The sequence below is a fragment of the Mus caroli genome, chromosome 17 (genome assembly GCF_900094665.2).
Source record: "Mus caroli chromosome 17, CAROLI_EIJ_v1.1, whole genome shotgun sequence".
In the NCBI taxonomy this organism is placed as follows: Eukaryota; Metazoa; Chordata; class Mammalia; order Rodentia; family Muridae; genus Mus; species Mus caroli.
In genome coordinates, this window is record NC_034586.1 from 26,142,574 (window position 1) to 26,163,366 (window position 20,793).

General features: G+C 46.2%; 1 protein-coding gene across 3 annotated transcripts in view; it reads right to left on the reverse strand.

Moving 5' to 3' along the window:
* Btbd9 (BTB domain containing 9) overlaps positions 1 to 20,793 on the reverse strand; it is a 351,427-nt gene that overhangs the window by 48,878 nt on the left and 281,756 nt on the right. For 2 of the 3 annotated variants that reach the window (XM_021186356.2, XM_021186357.2), the window contains exon 9: positions 6,468 to 6,575. In XM_021186356.2, the coding sequence (XP_021042015.1) occupies positions 6,468 to 6,575 (108 nt within the window). Of the gene's footprint in view, positions 1 to 5,188; positions 5,757 to 6,467; positions 6,576 to 20,793 lie in introns of those variants that run through there. The other variant, XM_021186361.2, reaches the window with a different exon arrangement.

The window sequence follows — 20,793 nt, forward strand, 5'->3', positions numbered from 1 at the left end:
GAGGAGCCTGGGATCCAGGATGGGGAGGAGCCTGAGCCCTGCAGGAGTAAGAAGGGGAGGTGCCTGGGATCTCAGTGAGGTCTCTGGGACAGCCCTTTCCAGGACACTAACCCTGATGCTGATGGGGAACTTCTCCCAGTAGCAGCAATGGTGAAGATGTTCCCCTCTTCAAAATCTGCTTGCTAGAGCTGACAAGATGGCTCAGTGGTAGAGAGCATGTTTTGCTCTTGCAGAGGACCTGTGATGAGTTCCTAGCACCCGCATGGTGGCTCACAACCACCCTAACTCCATTTTCAGGGGATCTGATGCCTTTTTCTGACCTCTGAGGATACTGGGTGCATACATGGTATATATAATACATAGGCAAGACTTTCAAACACATAAAATTCTATAAAACAAAACCCCACTTGCCTTTTGGCATGCTTGTGACATGTTTGTTACATATAATGGCAAATTGCACTGCTAGCCATGACTTCCTAGCAATTGCTCAAAGACTCTGTTATGTTGACTTCTGGCTAAGGAATAAAATAGGTGGGAAAATTGCTTTCTAGACTTTGTCACCAACAATGGGAAAGATGATATAGAAAAATGAAGGCAAAGTCAGTCACTAGGTTTAAATGTGCTGTTTTTCAATCTCAGAACAATTTCAAAGAGGTCCGAGGCTGTAACTCCCCACCCTAAAATGTGCTGACATCCTCCCAACCAGGGAAGTGCTCGGAAGAGGAACACAATTTCCCGTCCTCTCTACGATTCCCAGTCATCAGACAGCAGTCACAGAAACAGAGGCCAGGACAGACCTGTGCTTCCTGGGGTCTGAGTGTCTCATAAGCAGTCAGGGGCACAGGACTCCTCAGATGTGCCTGCCATCATGTGGGGAGCAGGGGGCAGAGCAGGGGAGCCCCAGACACAGGGACTGTGAGGTGCTCACTGGGGAAATCACAGAGAAGATTTCACATGAGAATGCTGCAGAAATGCTGTCATCTCAAGCCTGGCTTGATCCGAGAGGCTGGCCAGCCTCCAGGAGGGCTGGGAGGAGGTGCTGCTTGGGCCCCTGGTGTCCAGTATCCTAAAAGCTGCTGGGAGAGAGCGCCATGCAACACAATTCCTTCATTTAGTGCTGACAGGGAAGAAAACAGGCTGCTCTACCTGCCCGGGCTTTGCAAATGCAGGCAAGGACTCACAGCTACAAAGTGTTTATATCTGCAGCAAGAAAAAAGTTTCCTCAAATGCAGCTGTTTTTCTAAAAACATTTTCTATGAAATAGGTGTAAATTGGTCAAAAATGTAGAAAATTAGAAATACTTTCCATAACTCAACTGCACCAAGGTGATCACTATCAACAGGGTGGGTTTTCGTCTATCATCTTTCTCTTCTTTTGATGATATGTCTACAATTCTGAACTCTGTCCTTAAGTCCTCAGTCCTGGAGTGAGTACTTGAGAAACACTCAGACAGTAGGAAAGACAGTAGCATGACAGGCAGAGGTGAGTTAGGCAGAGAAAAAGACAGAGAACAATTCAAGGCCTTGGATTATCAATGTCTGACCCCAGGGGACCCCAAGGCAGCATTGGGGGGCTTTAGACAAAGGTGGCTCCCAGTGCAGACATTTTTACTTTTCACTATTTCTGGAAGCCTGGAATATGACAGAGGGAAGCCAGGTATGGTGGTTCACATCTGTCATACTAGCAACTCAAGAGGCAGGGGGATTCCACAAATTTGAGGAGACCCTGGTCTTTACAATAAGTTTCAATCTAGCTGGGGCTATGCAGCAAAACCCACGCGTGGTAAACAAGGCCAGTTAGGTGTCCTCAGCAGGGACAAGGCACCTGTCAGCAAGCTCAGGGACCTGAGCAAGAGGCCTAGCCCCACGCCCCATGGACTCCTTCCTGCAAGCTATCCACTGACTTTCACAGGATACACAACCTCAAAATAGGTCGTGATAAAAAATGTAAATGATGCAAGAGCAGCAGACAGTGCAATAACCGGATGCCTAGAAGCCTCTATAGAAACAAGAATGGGCCAGCAGCAGACCTTTTCTCAGCAACGTTGGATGGTAGATGGCAGGAAGTCTGAGGTTCTCAGAGGATGAATTTTACACAGGAATGAACTCCTGGGGGAACCCAATCCATGTCGAACTGTGATTCAGACACTTAAAAACTCCTATTAGCTGCTTTTGACATGCCTCTTCTGAAAAAAATCTACGGATCTACTCTACATAGTGTCTATCAATGATCTTAACTAAATGTTCTGCCTCCAAAGACCAAGCGATCTATACTGAGCTTCAGGGTAGCCTATGAGAGAGAATGGAAAAGGAACTAACCACCAGGATAGCACTAGGGGGTTCTTCCTTATAGCAATTTACACAACTGTGTATCCACATGGTAAGTAGTGAGTGTGACTCAGTAACAGGCTGGTGGAGACCCTTAAGGGTAAACCTCACACTCCAAACAAAATTAATAAAGCTGCTGAATGAACAGAGAATAAGATGCTGTCGATAATACAGAGGTTAGCAGGAAACAAACCAGAAAGCCGATAAACAGTCAGAGGCAGCACCTCTGAGGAACACACAGGAAGATGGGAAGGTCAGTTGTGCTCTCTGCCCAGGTCCCCTGAATTGTTTAACGTTCGGTGTGCTGTTTGCAAACTGTTAGAAACGATTAGGTCCAACAGTTTAGAAGAGAGCAGAGGAGGAGAATAACTTGACTGTAAGGTCTGAAGGTTCAGGGTAAGAGAATATGAGAAGAACAAGAGCTACAAAAAAGTTTAAAAAACAAAACTGCCAATACTAAAGCCAGACTTTTCCAATAGGAAAGAGCATCTTCACCATGGAAGTAAACCAGAGCAGGCCAACCAGAGCTCTGTGCACCCAACCACTCTTACCGTACTACCTCTCATGAACAGGAAACTGCAGTTCTCCATGCTAAAAGGATCTTCTCTTAACATCTGCTGAAAGACCCAAGGGACCACACAGATGGTAGAGGTACAGCGAACTGATTACATCTATACATGTAAAATCCTAACTGTTCCCACTGATTCTAATGGAGTCAACAGAATCTTGCCTTCCTTTTCCTTCTTGTTTGTTCTGATACATCAGAAGTTCACAGCTTATTAATATGTAAACCACTACCAGAGAGCCTGTGTGCCACAATCGAAGTTGAGAGCTTGTTAATTATTTAAGTCCATCAATGAATGGAAACAAACCAATAAGATGCTGATGGCCAGGCAAAAGCACTTAGAGAATCTGCACAGAGGAGATTCTGTGTATGGCAAGCGTGCTCTCGTGAAGGCTAGTGGTGCTCCCTGGATGGAGGCTTATAAAGAAACATATACATGACAGAGAAGACGTCAAGAATGCCAAGGATGGGGCTGGAGAGATGGATCAGTGGTTAAGAGCACTGGCTACTCTTTAAAAGGTCCTGAGTTCAAATCCCAGCAACCACATTGTGGCTCACAACCATCTCTAACGGAGTCTAATGCCCTCTTCTGGCATGCAGGTACATACGCAGATAAAACACTCATATACATAAAGTAAATAAAAATAAATTTTTTTTTTTTTTAAAAAAAACATGCCAAAGACGGTGAGCTGTGGGGATCCAGTCTCGCTCTGGAGAGAGGATTGGGGCAGGTGGATCACTGGGCTAGAGGCATGCCATTGTTTGTAAAGGGTCCCATCAGACTAGAACAAAGTAACCACCCTGTTCCCATGACTTCCGCACAGCGAGTTTGGTGTTCTTCTGTAATACTGTGATCTGTAAAGCGTGTGCTCTGTCACAGAGTCTGAATGAAAACTTGGCCCCTGCTCCATGGGAAAGATACCTCTTCTCTCAAACTACTTCTTTTATAAAACAAAGGGGTGGGCTGGAGAGATGGCAGCGGTTAAGAGCACCAACTGCTCTTCCAGAGGTCCTGAGTTCAATTCCCAGCAACCACATGGTGGCTCACAACCATCTGTAATGGCCTCTTCTGATGTGTCTGAAGAGAGCAATGGTGTTCTCATATACATAAAATAAATAAATCTTAAAACCAAATAAACAAGGGCAATATCCCAAAAGGCACTTTGTCTCCAGACAAGGAGATACAATGTATGAAAGCTCTGCAGTACTAGTTAGCAGATAATAGCTTGTTTCCCTACCTTACAGCCAAGGTGCTCACAGGACTCATATTCCCTGACTAGTGGTGTTCTAGTAACACTCCTGTGGACAGGCTGTTTTGTCCCCAGTGGCATGTGAGTGGGAGGAAGCCACACTATACAAGCCAGGGCTTCTTAGAATGAGCTATAACTTCTCATTCTGCTTCCATGACCTGTATCTGCTAGATGCAGTAGATACCAACGAGCCCCCAAACTATGATGAACCCATAAGGGTCCACTTCACAAGCAGGAGCAGCCACGTGGACTGTTACACTGTTACATGAAGCCAGTTAAACACCAAAGCTTCTATGTTACAGCCGAGTGTGAACAGCACCATAAACATGCTGTGTGATGACCAACAGTAGGGCTGATGGTACTGAACACTGACTCAAACACATTGTCAATGCCATTAAGAAATCAAGGACCGGGAGCATCGCTCAGGGAGAGCAACTCCCTAGCAGATGGGGAATCCTGGCACCCAACCAACCAAAGAACAGACATTAGAATAGAAATTACAGTGGAGCAAGCACACTAGGAGATGCTTAGCATACGAGCCACAGGCCAATCAAAGCCTCAGTGGCATGCACTTTGATGACTATGGCCCAGGGACAACGATAACAAGGCCGCCAAGGACAGGACACTGGTCTCTCACAAACCACTCAGGGCCATGCAGAGCAGCTCAGCTGGCCTTCAAAAAGTTCAATACAGTTACTCTAACAGTAGTTGATGGTGTTGAACAGAGTCAAGCATACAGTCATCAATGCCATTAAGAAATATGATGCATGGGCCGAGAGAGATGGCTCAGCAGTTAAGAGCATGGACTGCTCTTCCAGAGGTCCTGAGTTCAAATCCCAGCAACCACATGGTGACTCATAACCATGTGTAATACGAACTGGTGCCCGCTTCTGGTTTTTCTGAAAAGAGTGACAGTGTACTCAAATAAATAAAATGAATAAATCTTAAAAAAAAAAAGAAATATGATGTGGTAAGAGATCTACCCAAGAACGCTTAAACAGTATGTTCGCGCACTCTCCTGCACAGAAACATGCAAAGCAGCCTTAATCACTAAAGCTAAAGAGAAGAAGCAATTCAAATATCTGTCAGGATGAACAATGAAAGAAAATGAGGTCACACACCGGAATATTATTTACCCAGACAGAAAGAAAATCCTCCCGTACGCCAGATACAACCAGAACGAACTGGAGCACATGCTACGGAGAAGACACTGAGAACAGAAGGTCGTGCGTGTTATGATTCCGTTTATATAGGCTTCTTATCATTTGCAGATACAGAGACAAAGTAATTGACTAGATGCTGGAGCAGATGAAGGGAAATGGGTTTGTTTTCAGGAGGGCTAAGACAAATGTTGCTGGACACCAGAGAATGATGGTTGCCCAGTTTTGTGGATGTACTAAAATGCACGATTGCACACTTCCTAAGGGTGAACTTAGAATACAGGAAGATATTAGAGTTTGGGTGTAAATGCCCTCCGAGGCCCATGTGTGAAGGCTTGTCTGGTCACCAGCCTGTGCTGGCGATGGAGGTGGAGTGACGTCATGAATCAGAGGCGTGACCTGGAAGCCGACACTGGGGCTGCTGCAGCTCCTCTCTTCTGGCTCCCAGAGTCACCTGGAAAGATCATGATATGGGCAGCAACCCCGGAAACATGAGCCCCAAAGCCTTCTTCTGTGTAAGCTGTTTCTCAGTTCTGTGTCACAGGGATGGAGTCTGACTAACAGAATCCGAATTTGATTTTTAAAGACCAAGTCTCAGGTTTGCTCTGCTTTGTCTCCCAGAAGAAACCCCCCTGACAGGCACTGAGCTCTTCCCAGGCATCGTGGTTCAAGACTGGTCAGAAGCCCAGGATTCTTCCTCCCGGGTGTCCCCACAGGCGGGCAGGTGAGCTCGCACAGACCCAGCAGTGCCAAAGGCAGCTGAGCGCCTAAGGCGCATGCATCATGGCTTTCCTGGGGTTAGGTTCTCGATGAGGCAAGGTTTCTGCTATGAGGACGGGCATGAGATGAGAGGACAGAGCCCCACAGTAACTGCTCATGTAAAACTCTCCGAGGAAGTTCAAGTTCCTAAGAAGGCAGTGAGGACTGGAGCTCAGAGGGAGGACTACACAGGGAGTCTCTTACTTTCGTGAGAGTATGTCAGTCATTTTTAAGTTCAGGTCACAGGTAAAACCTGTTTGTGCACATCACAGAAATGCTCATTTAAATGCTTGGTAGTCAAACTGAAACAAAGGCTCATGGGAATGCACTCCACCTCCCTGCAGGGATCTTCTCAAGGGCCTCTGAGCTCACAGAGGCTGCCCTAACAGTGAAAGGTGCTACTTACTTGCAGGACACTTTCGTTCTGTCGGCCACCATGGTCCACTGCTGCTGATTGGTGGAAACCTCAACATAGTAGCTGTAGCTTCGATCATCGCAGTCCCAGAGTAATAACCTGAGGAGAGAGAGAACATGGCCTTGTCTTCATATCCTGTCATGGGGCCTGTGTCACTCCTCCCCAACCCCCTGTGCCCAACCTTGCATCCAGGACTGCAGAGGGAGAGACACTCCCCATGAGGACATGAAGAGAAGGAAGGGCTGGGCCAGGCTGTGGGTCCCATCTTTGGAAGTCTGCTTCACTAACCACCCAATCCCAGGGAGCCTCTGTCCCCTTACCAGCCAAGTTCAGACTGGCTTAGGAGGGAGTATGTCTGTCCTGAGTCACCTTTTCAGGCTCTCCAGCTTTCATTGTAGCATCTGAGCTAGCTGAGGATAAGATCCAAGAAACACCTGCTCAGGGGATCGGTGCCGCCAATGGATGCTAATGTATACTTACCGTGTTTTATGTTTCTTCTCATTCTTACCAGGTTTCCACATGACTCTGGTAAGATAACTTGCTGTGGAGATACAGCTATCCCTTAGCATTTGTAAGAGACTAGTCTATGGACATACTAGTCATATGTATATGTATATATATATGTGTGTGTGTGTGTATGTATATGTGTATATATATAAAACACCATATATATTTTATATATTACAGAATCTATGCACAGTCATATATATAGGAATATATATCCATATGTTCATATATCCCTGACATGTGAATACAAACTCATAAGTGTAGACAAACACACACATATACAGAGATGTGCATATGTGTATGCATGCACATTCTCCAGACAAGGTCTTGTGGTGCAGGCTAGGTCAGTGAGCCCTCAATCCTCTTGCTTGAGCCTCTTGAGTTGAGTGGCTGCAGGATTGTTAAATGTCCCACCTGACTTCTACAAAATTCCAATTATCCTTACGTGCCTCATAATACCCAATAAAAGTAAATGCCATTTGAATAGTTTTATTCTGTATTTTTAAAGGAACTGACCAAAAATATTGTGTGTCCTTTTAGGTAAATGTGCAACTATGTGAACCCTAAGTGTGTGAAGGCCAACTGTACTGGAAAACACACTCATTACCTGGGAACTTACTATCTTGGTCTTGTTCTGAGCCCTTTTTCTGCTCAGGTGAGAACTTTAATGGCCTATGTGAGTCCATTTACTCCAAGTTCAAAGCAGAATACACTCACCTACCAGTTTCAGAATAGCAGCTCCTTCTGAGGAAGGTATGATTGGGGAGCAAGATGAGGGTAGCCTCTAGAAGGCCAGAGACATGCGAGTTTTATCTCAACGGTAGTCACATGGCTATGGGAGCCTGGACATATTCATCAATCCATGCACAAAAGATGTGTGTATGCTCCATGTGTGGCTCTCCAATTAAAAACAGAATCTGAGCCTATAATATAGGCTCTGTGCTTGGCAGCTGACTATGCCTCAGAGGAAACAGATCACTCATCTCCACTATCTCTGCCATCTTTGCCTAAACAGAGTATGTGCAACGTCACACCGTGTAACAGGAAGTCACATGCACGTGCTTCCAATCAGCCACAACAGTGAGCACACGAAAGCAGTGCCCATGTCTAAATGGGTTTTCTTTCTTTCCTGCCTACCCCCCAAATGAGGTTTCTCTAGCTCTGGCTGTCCTCCTCTATACAGACCAGGCTGCCTGCCTCTGCCTCCTGAGTGTGGGACTAAAGGTGTGCACCAGCACCACCTGGCCTCAGTGGTTTCTCTCTACCCAGAGCTCAGCCCAGCATCTCACTCAGGCCAGCGCTCTGGAGATGTCAGCTAGGCAGACACAGCAGCAGCAGTGATGATAATGACAGCCAACATGGCTTTAATGCGCATGTGGTCCACAATTAGGTGCTCTGCAGTCTGATCTGTCATACACCTAACTACCCTCTCAGCAAGCACAACTGCTCTCCTCGAGTTATATAAACGGTAGACTCGAGCCTTGCAGCTGTGAGTACCTTATCTAAGCTCATTGTCAGTGTATGGGTGATGCGAGATTGCAGCCGGGTATCCCAATCTAAACCCAGTTCTGTAATCCCCCTGCCTGTTATTCCTACTTTATACATCTGAACTATATTTCTACTGTAAACCATCACTCTGTAACAGCCAATCCTGGGCCTTCTTTGAATCTTGCTATAGTCAATGGAATTCCTTGTATTTGTGTAAGGCTACTACTGTGGAGAATTAATGCTGTTGTGGTTGTTTCTCAGTCTTTCACCTGGGGTAGGCAAGCGTCCTACCACTGAGGGACGATCACAGCCCTCATAGTTTTCCTTCTGAGGCAGAGACTAAGTTGACAAAGCTGGCCTTGAACTTCCACTCCATAGCCTAGGTAGACCTTAAATTGTTTGGTCTCCTACCTTTCAGGCCTCAGAGCAGCTTAGATGACAGGACTGTGCCCATGGCCTAGCTCTTTTCCTTTCAATTCTCAGTTTCAGTTCTAAGTTCTGCTTGCTATCAAGTAATAGTCATTTGCTAATACAGATATGAAAAATACCAAGCAAATTAATTCTTCATTTCATAGTTCTAGTAACAGAATTCTCTAAAGACAATCCTCAGTAGGAGGCTGTTCTTCCGTTTGTATTGCTTTATTCCTGTTTGTTTGGAGACAGAGTCTCTGTGTAGCCCTGGCTGTCCTGGAACTCACTCTGTAGATCAGGCTGGGATTGAACTCAGAGATCCACCTGCCTCTCCCTCCCAAGTGATGAGACTAAAGGCGTGAGCCACCATTCCCTCCTATCCTTCCAGACAAACATGAGTAAATAAATGTCTTAAAGAAACCCAAATGAAAACACTTGGTCCCTGTGGGACAGAACCTAACCAGATGTTTCATAAGAGACCGCCTTGAGGATACACAATAAGGAGAAGACACAGAGTGTCGAGCAATTATGAGTACTGTGAATGTCCCCAGAGATTCTTGGAGTGACTGAAGTATCAGAAGCTAATTAGTGGTGGCACGCACCTTTAATTCCAACAAAGGGAGGCAGAGGCAGGAGGATCTGAGTTTGGGGACAGCCTGGACTACAGAGCGAGTTCCATGGCTCGAATCTTCTATATCATAGGTAATGACTTCATAGCATTTCATTCTACCAATGTCCAACAATTTAAAGTCTCTTAGTGCTCAACAATTAGGTACTTAGTAAGATTTCACTGTCAGGAAAATTCTTCAATAAACATTAGCTAAACCCACTACTTTTCTTAAACATTTATATATGAAAATCTCTGGGATCTACTTTTTCTTTTAAAATCCACTACTTCTCTCGAAAGTTTGTACAAAACAAGTTCTTCTTTTGAGGTTGTGGTGTGTATTATAGAATAGCTGTAGACCTCTCCTCTCACCTTCAACCAAAAAAAAAAAAAAAAAAAAAATCTGTAATAGGTTAAACTGCCAGTGGCTTCTAGCCAGTGCCATTTTCTGTGCATCTTACAGACACCCGCACTTAGAAACACCCTGGTGTTAGGGACAAAACACATTTCATTAATTTGCACGTTTTTTAAAAAAACTTATCATCGAACTTGAACATTCTGTGTATTTTCTATATTTATCCTATTGCTAATGACTTACAAAATGCCCTCTACATCTGAAGGATATTAATTCACTGCCTATCAGAGTTGGCATGCTAAAGATATTAATTTTTATTAGCCTAGTCCATCGATCTTTACCTTAGTAATTTTTCCTAGCCTAAATTTTTTCTGTCCTGAATTGCAGCCAAGAGCACACACTGGTTGAGACATCGCCTTTCTATTCTTCTATTAAGAGTCCCTGGGGAATGCAGGGTCACGGTGACTCGAGTGGAAAGGGACACTGATGGATATCGGGTTATCAAGTGTAGGGCTCTGACTTCTACTCGGGGAGTTTTATAAGATCCAAATTCATGTGCCAGGATGCATACTTGCTTGGGATTTGGACTGCGTCATGAATCAGTCCTTTTGTTGATTCTACTGAAAAAGCAGGTTCAGTTTAAACCCTATAAGCAAACCTGAACCAAGCTCCTTTCTTTCTACAGGTTGGAACTGGGCTCTCATTAGGCACAGTGTAACACCCCACACCGCCCGCGAGTCTTTGTCTGCCTGCAAAGTCTGTTCTTAGGCATTTGCACCGACAGCATAGAGACATTTCTGGCTTGTAATCTGGCTGGGAATGTTTGCAGAGTGTGATCGCCCAGCACAGACACTCCTTGTGACCTTAAAGAAGATGAGCTCCTTAAACATACCCCTCCCCCTCTACCCCCACTATCAGAAGCCATTTTCAAAGAGGCCGACTTTATCCTACCAGAGAGATTCACCAATGCAGATCAGGTCTGTGAATGACTGCCACAGACCTCATTACCTAATGAGCACCGCATAAACGCCTGGTGACATTACCGGTTGGCTCCTCCATCTCCCCTTATTCTTACAGTGGAGTCTCCCTAAAAACAGCGAGGTGCTGGCTCTTTATAAAATTGATTAACAGATGTGATTCTGCTTACATCTTCCATAAATGCTCTGGCTGGTTGCATACCATTGATTACCCAGGGCTCAGTTTACAGCAACTAATTGCTCTCCTTGCTGCTGTTTTGATACAAAATTCGATAGTGAATATGATTTCAAAACTCTTGTCTTTGTGGCCTGAGTCAGAAGTGACTGGAGGCAAACCCAGTGGACTCAGTTTTCCCTTCTTAAAATAATTGCTCTCTCATCAGTCTGTGAAGAAAGTTTCCAAATTGTAGCATTCTAATTGGAAAGCCTGCATTATGCATGCGATGACAAACTGCATTGTGCTGAATGGCAGTTTTTTTATCCCTTTCTTAAGGGATTAATTCCATAGCAGACTGTGAACAATGGCTGAAGCCTAACAGGAGAGATCAACAGCTTCTCCACTGAATTGAGGCCTTTAGACCAGGAGCAGGGGCCTACTGGCCTGTTTCTAATTGCCTAGTGTCTGTGGCAGCCTCCCTGGAAGACATGGAGACACAACACACTGTTGCTGTTGCTAAGAGCTTCCTCATTCGGGGAAAACAGCCAACCAAAGCAAGATCAACAACCAGGCTATTAGTGACGTTATACATTATAGAATTCACTTATAAATGGTCAAAGACATTCATAACCTCAAAAAAGTATAAATAACATTCTTAGAGAACCAACCTTTAAGTTCCTCAGAAATAGTTGTCTTTCATTAAACAATTCCAAAATTTTACCAGGCACGAAGCACCATTAGGTAAATCTTCGAGTCTACTTAAGCTCACCCCATGACCTTCAATGTTTGCCTTGGCTGGGTACCTGGGTTCTTTCAGTCTCAAGCTGATAGCCCTCTGCATATGTTCTGGAGGGCTTGGATGACTGTGCGCCACATGGCATTCTCTCTGAAAACTGCCTGCAGTCCCATTTCAAAATGGTGTGGGAGTTCCTGGGCCCAGTGTGTCCTGCAATCCTGGTTGCAGCCTAGGAAGCAAACGCTTGCTGAGCTAATCACACTTCCTGCCTCAAAACCAGAGGGTATGGCCTCAATTGGCCCTGCCCCTTACACGAGATAACGAGGAGGCAGACACTCCAGGGCGGCACCAGGAGGGAAGGAGCCATGGACACCTAGTGGGGCTGCTGCTGACACAGGCAGGCCCACCATGTGCCACCAGGGTTCATGAGAAATTACCCAATCACAAGGAAGCTCCCTTTATGGCTTAAACCATCTTTACTTGGCTTCTGTCACTTGGAACCAATCAAGCTAAGAGCACACTGGAGCAAGGTCTTCCTGCTGCAGGAGAGGTGGTTTCTGTAGAGGTTGAGAGCGGCTGGACTGAGATGTGGGATGACAAGGTGAGGGGTGAGGACTGGCTCAGTGAGGGAGCTCTGCAGGGACTGGACTGTGCACTGACTAATTACCAAGCACACTTCAAAACCAACCAGCAGAGGGGCTGGGGAGCTTGACCAGAGGGACAAGGAGGCCACAGTGCAGGTCCAAGGATCCAAGGGGCAGGGAAGTACTGTGTACTACTGGGCTGAGGGGTAGACTGAAGCCAGAACAGAGATCTGGAAACAGATCAGATGCTGCAACCAAGTGGGGATCTAAGGCACTTGCGCCTCGTTGAAGAATATAGTTCTCACTGTTCTGGTGCAAAGAAGACAGACACAATATGAGAGCCCCTCTCTGACTCCTATTGTCAACAGGGGCAGACAGCCAGTGCAGCTGTCTGATGTTGCTCCAGACTGACTAGTGATAAACGGAGTTTCCCACAAATGAGAGGGTTTCTTGTTGTCTGCCATGGTATCTGATAGTGTGTGTGTCCTCTGGTTAGGAGCAGGGTCCAACTGAGTAGAACTGCTGGAGGACCCAAGTCCAAAATGAGATCCTCAGCAGAGTCTGAAGAGGACAAACGCTGCCCTGAAGATCCCAGAAACGAGAAGACTGAAGGAGCTGTGGCCACAGTGGCCAGGCCTCCAAGGACACAGCCTCCTAGGGCAGAAGGAACACTGGACTTCTAGCATCAGGAGGGAACTGCAAGCCACTCACCAGAAGGAAGGTGCTCTTGGCAAGTACACTAGGCAGAACCCATCAAGGCCTCCACGTACTGTGGGACGCTGCTTAATCTCTCAAAGCTAGGGCACCGTCTGTTACACTTACAGCCAGGCGGCTGACAGGGAGAGCTGGGAAGGGCATTCTCAGATGACCTGACTCTTCCACTAGGCCTTACTTCTAAAAGGTTCCTCCATCGCTGAAAACATCTCTGTGACAAAATACTTGAGGTCATAAGCTTTAAAGAGGGTCAGCTTTCTTTTGGCACACAGGTTTTTGCCGTTTGGCTTTCACCTTGATCTCTCCATGCAGACCAGGCTGGCCTCTAACTAACTCACAAAGATCTGTGTGCCTCTGCTCCCAAGTGTTAGGATTAAAGGCGTGAGCCACTATACCTGGCCACAGCAGTTTTTGATGTTTCAGCCCATTACTTCTGGGTCTCTGGTGAGACAGAGTACATGGAATGAAACCACTTACAGCCAGGAGGCCGACAGGAGAGCTGGGAAGGGCAGGGTCCAGACTTCCTTCTAAGGCATTCTCAGATGACCTGACTCTTCGACTAGGCCTCACTTCTAAAAGGTTCCTCCATTGCTGAAAACATCCTGGGCATCACGGGCACCAAGCCTTTCATGGGCTGGTCTTTAAGGGTGTTTCCTATTCAGACAACAGCAGACACAGACCATGGGTTCTCTAAGAAAGTTAGACACAGTGGTCCTAGTCAGGGCTCAGTCTTGCTCAGGATCTTGGTCGGCTGCCTGTAGTTTGTGTGTATGCACTGGTGCCCCAAGAGGAAAAAATAAAGGGAGGTGGCCAAATAGACACTCGTGGAGGCCACTGTACAAGGACAACTGCCAACAAGAGAGTCATATCATAATCCAGGGCACTGCAAGTAGAGAACAGGCCTATGGGGGAGTCAAGACAGGACCATGGCTCTCCTGCTTGGAGAGAGTAAGCTTTAATTCAAGGTCAGGTGGTAATGAGGAGCGGATGGTTCACTCCTGGGACCTCTGCATCTACCCATTTGGATGGTGGGATAGCAGTGAGTGACTACACCCACTTCAAGCTACCTGTGCATACATTACCACACAAAGGGAAAACCAGAGCACTTCCTGCTTCTCAACACAGAACTTTTGTCTAAGTCATTGGTTAATTTTCTGACATGGGCTAAACACTGTCCCAGCTACCTTTATTCATTCACTTGGTAAGCCTTTATTTTTTATTTCACATGTAAGTTTTGGCCCACTCTTATGATCTAGATTTCATACTACACAGTCATTTTTGAAGGAATTTCTTTCATTTTTAAGCTTCCATGTAAATATGATAAAACTATGTCTAGGCCAACGACCCTCAGAAGAAAAGCTCTCTTTCGTATTTCGAAGGTGACTCTTTTTACAATACAGACCCTTCCTTAAGCAAGTAGGTGGTATCAAGGTACAGGACTGGTTGACAAGTTCAAGTGTCATGCTGCTGAAGACCTTTAGGGCACAGGCACATTATGCAGGTAGGCAGCTTTTACAGATCTTTCCTGATATTTAAATTTGGCATTATCAAGTTCCCATTCTACAGCAAGACCATCTGGCCAGATCTCAGCAGCTTTGTCACAATGTGGAGGAACACAGAAACACTCAATGCCATGGGCTCCTGGCAGGCACAGACGAGGATCAGCAGGAGGCCGAGGGCTTCCTAGACTTTCAGCCAGCTCACTTACAGATTCATTTGCTGGGGAGAGCATCAGGGGCCACTGTAACTTTAAAAGGCCAGAGTCACTATCTTCTAAGAGCTAAAGGCAATATGCATTTATGTTATCTGCCCCCCTCCCCTGGAGTCTATGAAATTATTGGGAGGGTAAGACCAACAGACCTGACAAAGAGCTCAGGACTCACTGGGTTATAAGCTAAGTGTTAGGGACTTAGTTTATAAGCTAAGTGTTTGACTTCTTCAGTCTTCATGAGTCCTACAAGGTAAAATGATCCACCACGGCCTCCATCCAACAAGTGTGGGGAGGAACAGACTCCTGGCTCCACATCCCTACATAAAAACAGCCAAGGGATGCACCCTAAGGAAAGGTCGAGAGTCCCCACCACCTCATCAACTGGCTTATATTTAAGACTACAGAGGGTGGGGGGAGAGAGTGGATTACAGATGAAGTGCATTTCTCACAAAACCTCACTAACTAATCCATTCTCCTACCTCCATCCCTCCCTTCCTCTTTTCTATCAACACTGGACTGGACTGCCTTCCACTCACTATGCAAGTGCTCCAACTGAGCCGCAGCCAAGCCCACTCGCTGCTGCTTCTTCTCTTTCTTCTGTTCCTCCTGCCACTACATGCTAGCACACTCACGTAGCCTACACAAAGCACCTAGAAACAGGGCCAAAGAGGAATTTAATAAACTCCACAGCTCCTTTCCACTCCCTTGGGTCAAGCGTTCACAGGGCTGTGTCTGGCGGGAGAACTCACGATTTAGCTATAGGCAGATCTGTGTCTTCTCTCAATCTGGTGCAAGAGAGAATGGAAGGGCCAAACAAAGGCTTGACTCAACATCACAGGCAAGAGCACACTCCAGCAGAGATGAAGTACAAGGCAAAACTCTTCCTACACAATCATGTCCTTCCTCTATTTTTGCCCTCAGCCAATGTCGTTTCTGGTCTCTTAACTCAGTCAGTACTATTTCCCATGTCTCTTTGTCTTTCTTACCAGCTTGACCTCTTCACCTGAGTCAGATCTGGGTTCCCACCTCTGTCCCAGCTGTAAAGCAACCTCTTTCCCTCACAGGCACCATCTACAAAGTCCTGGGCACTTGCTGAGATGACTTTAATATCTCTCACTACCACCCGTGCCGGCTGAACCTTCCTGCCCTCACCTATTCTCCTAGAACCAATTCTCCTAGACCCTATATAATCAAAATCTGGCTGGCTCTCATATCTACTTGTCTTAAAATTTTCCTCCCCACATATCTGTTTTCTGGATTTCTTTTGTGAAGTCCACAAGAAAACCACCCTCAGAAACACAAGACCAAAGCAGTAAGTCATAAGAGCACTTATATACGATGTAGGGTCTTAAAGAAAAGGTAGCTTGTTCTGTTCCAAGGCTGAGCTGTGATAAATCACCACTCCCCGTGTGGTGCACGGCTTACCATTAAAATGAAGACATTAATGAGAACAATAATAGCAACATCTTCCCCACAGCACACAAAGGTGAAAATCCGAACTAACTGTAAGTTCTTATAAACAAAAGATAATTAATCAATTTAATATGTTGCTGTGTGATTAATCTTTTGAAGAATGGCAAGAAGCCAGAAAATAAGCAACATTTTGTGTGATTTCTTTCTTGCAATGGCTAGAGGAAAAATGGCTAATTAAGCTTTTCAATTGGATTCTTTTGATCACTGGCCACTCGGAACAGTTCTCTTGATCCACATCTTCAAAGCTGGGATCACAAGTTTTAATACAAACCTTTTCAGATGAACACTTACAACTTTACCTTTCCTAACTACTCAACAGCCATAATCAAACCACACTGGTGTGAGTTACAGGACCAAAGGCTAAATGAACAGTTGCCTTTCCCCTCTAAAGTCGCCTACACTGATCTATGCAGAGCTGGAGTGCAGGCGAGGGCTGGTAAGGGAGAGTCTAGTCCTTCTCACAGTCTCTGACTCCTGCCCCATCATTCCTCCCACATTTGCTTGGAGGAGGGATCCTAAGACGAGAGGAAACCCCCATCTTTGGAATGTATTCTACAGGAGCTACCTTTTTAGAAATAGCCCTTGCAGGTGTCGGCATGAATATTCACTAGCGTGTGCTGGGCATAGGGGCCAGTCTCCAAGCCCTGTACACTAATCCTTCAAAATGTATTCCAGGCAAGCCACCAGGGTAAACTCCCATATAGAAAGCAGGCTTTTCAGTGATGGATATTGGAAGGCTGAATGAAGGAAATCACAGGGAAGGAGGCAGATGAATAAATCACCCCTCTGGAGGCTCTGCAGGCAGCAAGACCCGGCCACACTGACTAGAGCTGCAGGAGGCACCACTAGTACACTGCACTTTGGGAATTAAATGCTGTCTCTTCCATTCAGTTGCTTCACCCTTCCTCATTAAGAAGAGCAAACATTTATGTCCCCTCTGTCCCTTTAAGGTTCCTATCTGGGCCAATAGGGCCCACAGGGACTTGCTGGAAACACCACCCTGTCAGTCTGCACTTGCAGAAAACAGAAGAAAAGACTTGGTACCCAAAAAGGATGTGAGTCCAGAGGTGAGATCTCACCTTACTTGGGGTCCTCCCTCTTCAGCACTGAGCCCCAAGAGTCCACACTGAATTGATGCTGAGGGCAGAAGAGGCTCTGGCTAGAGGACCCAGGGTGAGTCATAGAGAGATCATAGGATCATCGCTGGGGACATCATCCTGAGTCAACATCTAAAGAGTAGCCACTCTAATGGGCTGCGACACTCAGGAGATGGGTGGGGGCAGGAGTCATCTCCTCAGCCCAGGTGGACCAAATTAGGCTCCCGTCTCAGCTTAAGCCTCTGAGGGACACAGCACTTCTCAATGTGACAACAGGGTGTCTAGACTTGCCATGGGAGGCAACAGGCCCAACTCCACCTCTGTCTTTCTCTACAATAGTGCACAGCCTCACTTAATCTGTTAAATGGAAGGTGGTAGCTGTGGGGAGGGAGGAAAGAATGGGGTAGATAGAATTTAGAATAATTTGTGGTTTTATTTTTAATCTATTTTTTCCTTTTAATACAAAATGATGACACAGCTTTTGATATTCTTCTAAAATATCCACAAGATACATCTAGTCAGAAAAAAAAAAAAAGGAAACCAATGTTTTAAGAAGTATTCTTGAGAAGTTGACGATTCTCAGTTTCTAAAGGAGAATAAACCAGGGCTCAGGGCAAGAGGCAGTCTGCAAGCATGTGAGCATGTGCAAAGCCCTGGGCTCCACCTCATGCCCCAGACCTAAAGCCTCGTACGCTAGCGCTTCCATCGGCTCCTCTCCTTGTGGCAGCCCAAAAGCTTGTTCCTCACAAAAGCCTGAGTCATGGCATGTGTTTGGTTCCCAAATCAGATGCTGATGTTCAGTGTTGCTTCTAATAGTGGGCTTACAAGTATTAGCTTCACCTTTTGGAAGTGTGAAAGGCCTATGAATCCCCTAACCAGGCTTTCCCCATGTGGGCCACAGATGCCAGTGAGCCAAGTGTCTGGCTAGATTCCTCGAGGGCAATCTGCACATGTCTGGTAAGGCGGGTTTCCCGGAGCATAGCGATGCCCCTGAGAGGAAGCAAGTGTGACATGTGTACTGCAGACAACCTGGCCAAGATCGAGGCCTGAAGCCGGTCTCACTGAATAGCACAGAGCAGAGGAATACAGGAATGGTTTAAAAAAAGGTTGAGCCTAACCTAAAAATGTCTAAATTCTCTTTCACTGAATGTTTCAAAATATGTTTTTTAATGTGGCAAAATCCACACGGAGTTAAGCTTTGCTTCAGTCACAATTCCATCTTTGTTACTGAGACAGCTGCAGTGACATTTCTTGCCTTCCCTTTCTTACCAAATTTCTACTATTCTTACCCCAACGTTACAGAGTTAGAAAGGCAGAGAGGAACAGGGAGAGAGAGGAACAGGGAGAGGGAGGGAGAGAGACCATTCCCAAGTCCTCCTTACTCCCTGAACTGACTGTATGTGGCCACGATGAGCATCCTCAGGTGGAACACACACAAAAGCAACAGCCATCAGCTGCCACCCTCCATGTCCCAAAGAGGTTGGGCGGGCGGGCGGGAGGGCAAGTGAGCAGCTAGTTACAGAGAAACTTTAGTTCCCCAAAAAACATGCCCCAAACCCTTATACAGTGATTTACAGGGCAATGAGTGTGCCAGCAGCTTCGTGATGACCCACAGAGCAGACCCCTTCCGAGCTAAGCGGAGTGTGCAGCTGCGGGTTGGTGTCCAGGAGAGAATGGGTGTGCAGACATCTCCCCTCACCATCTCTCCAGTGCTGCCTCCTTGATTATAAAACACAATTTGCAAAATAGTTGGCCAGGGTACTGCAGGGTCAGAGATCAACAAGAACTAATAGCACTTGGCATTTTAACTCAACTTCTCAGTCCGGCGTCTCTGCAATGAAGACAATCTAAATGCGGGCAAGTCTTGGGCGCGTTGTTTCTAAACAGAACCAACTCGTTTCCACAGAACTCAACCTGCTTCTGAGTCCCACGTGGACAGCTAAAATGTCATTAAAGTAACCTAATCATGGCAAAGCCATTTCCCTATCTTTCTAAGAAGGTTATTACCAGTAAGATATTTACCTGGCTACTGCTAATTATCTATAGATAATGCCTTATCTGTTTCTTAACAAGATTGCAATGGACTTTCCAATAAACAGTATTTGGTTGCATTTGTCTTTTTTTTTTAACCACACAGAAATGAACACAGAAAGGTCAGTATCAGGAAGAAAACTGACAAGGGTTTGCAGGAGATTTCAGTGGACACTCAAACGGTATCTGCTTAAGGGACTTGGGAACAAGATCCTAGGTCCCAACAACCCAAGGGCTGTGCTGTGTGGATGAGCGATGCCCCTACAGGCCCAGGTGTTTGAGCACTTGGTCCCTAGCTGGTAGTGCTGTTTGGGGAGGTTTAGAAGGTACTGCCTTGCTGGAGGAAGTACTTCAGGGAGACGGGCTTTGAAGGTATTAGTATTGCCAAATTCCTGCCTCATGCTTGATGTCACTACTCCTGCCACACACCTCCTGACATAACTGACTTGACCCTGGGACGGAAAGTCAAAGAAACTCTGCCTTTTGTGTTGTTTTTAAACATTATTATTATTAAAGATACATTTCTGTGTATCCATGAATACCTGTATGCCAGAAGAGGGCATCAGAACTCATTATAGATGGTTGTAAGCCACCAAGTGGTTGCAGGGAATTGAACTCAGGACCTCTGGAAGAGCAACCAGTGCTCTTAACTGCTGGCCCATCTCTCCAGTCCTGGAACTCTGCCTTTGGTAAGTTGCCTTGGTCCTGGTGTTCTATCACAGTAACATGAAAATAACTAATACAAAGGTCCTGAGCTAAGTGTATGTCAAGGAAAATTCCAGAAAATGAGAAGCAAAGAAATACTGTTTACCAATAGAATGTTTGTCTGCAAACCCTCAAGCAAAAGACATAGAACGCAGCATGGTCTCTGTTCCTGGGAGAGGCAGGCTGTTACCCTCTGTCCGCCCCTAAATTGATTCTTAGCCCAATACAGTCTCATACTACGGAAGCAGGATGGCTGTGAGAGGATGCTGCCCCATGGCCTAGCTGTTCCTGAGCCCAGTCTTACCCTTAAATACTTTGTTACCTACATGGTAACATGGTTCTGCCATTACCACTTTGTTGTAAGGACAGAGAAGCAGGAGAAGGTGGCACAAAGAGGAAAGCAGAACCTTCATATGTAGGTGGAAGGTCAGATCCCAGAAGCGGTTCTACTCAGCCGTGGCCACTCTGAGTCTTCCCAGCTGCAGTCTGGTCAGGCTCATCCTTGGACATGAACCGAGGGGCCTGACCATAGCCATCCTTCACAATGGACTGACCACAGCCGTCCTTCACCGTGGACTGACCACAGCCATCCTTCACCGTGGACTGACCACAGCCATCGTTCACCTCGGACTGACCACAGCCGTTCTTCACCGTGGGCTGACCACAGCTGTCCTTCACCTCGGACTGACCACAGCCGTCCTTCACCTCGGACTGACCACAGCCGTCCTTCACCTCGGACTGACCACAGCCGTCCTTCACCTCGG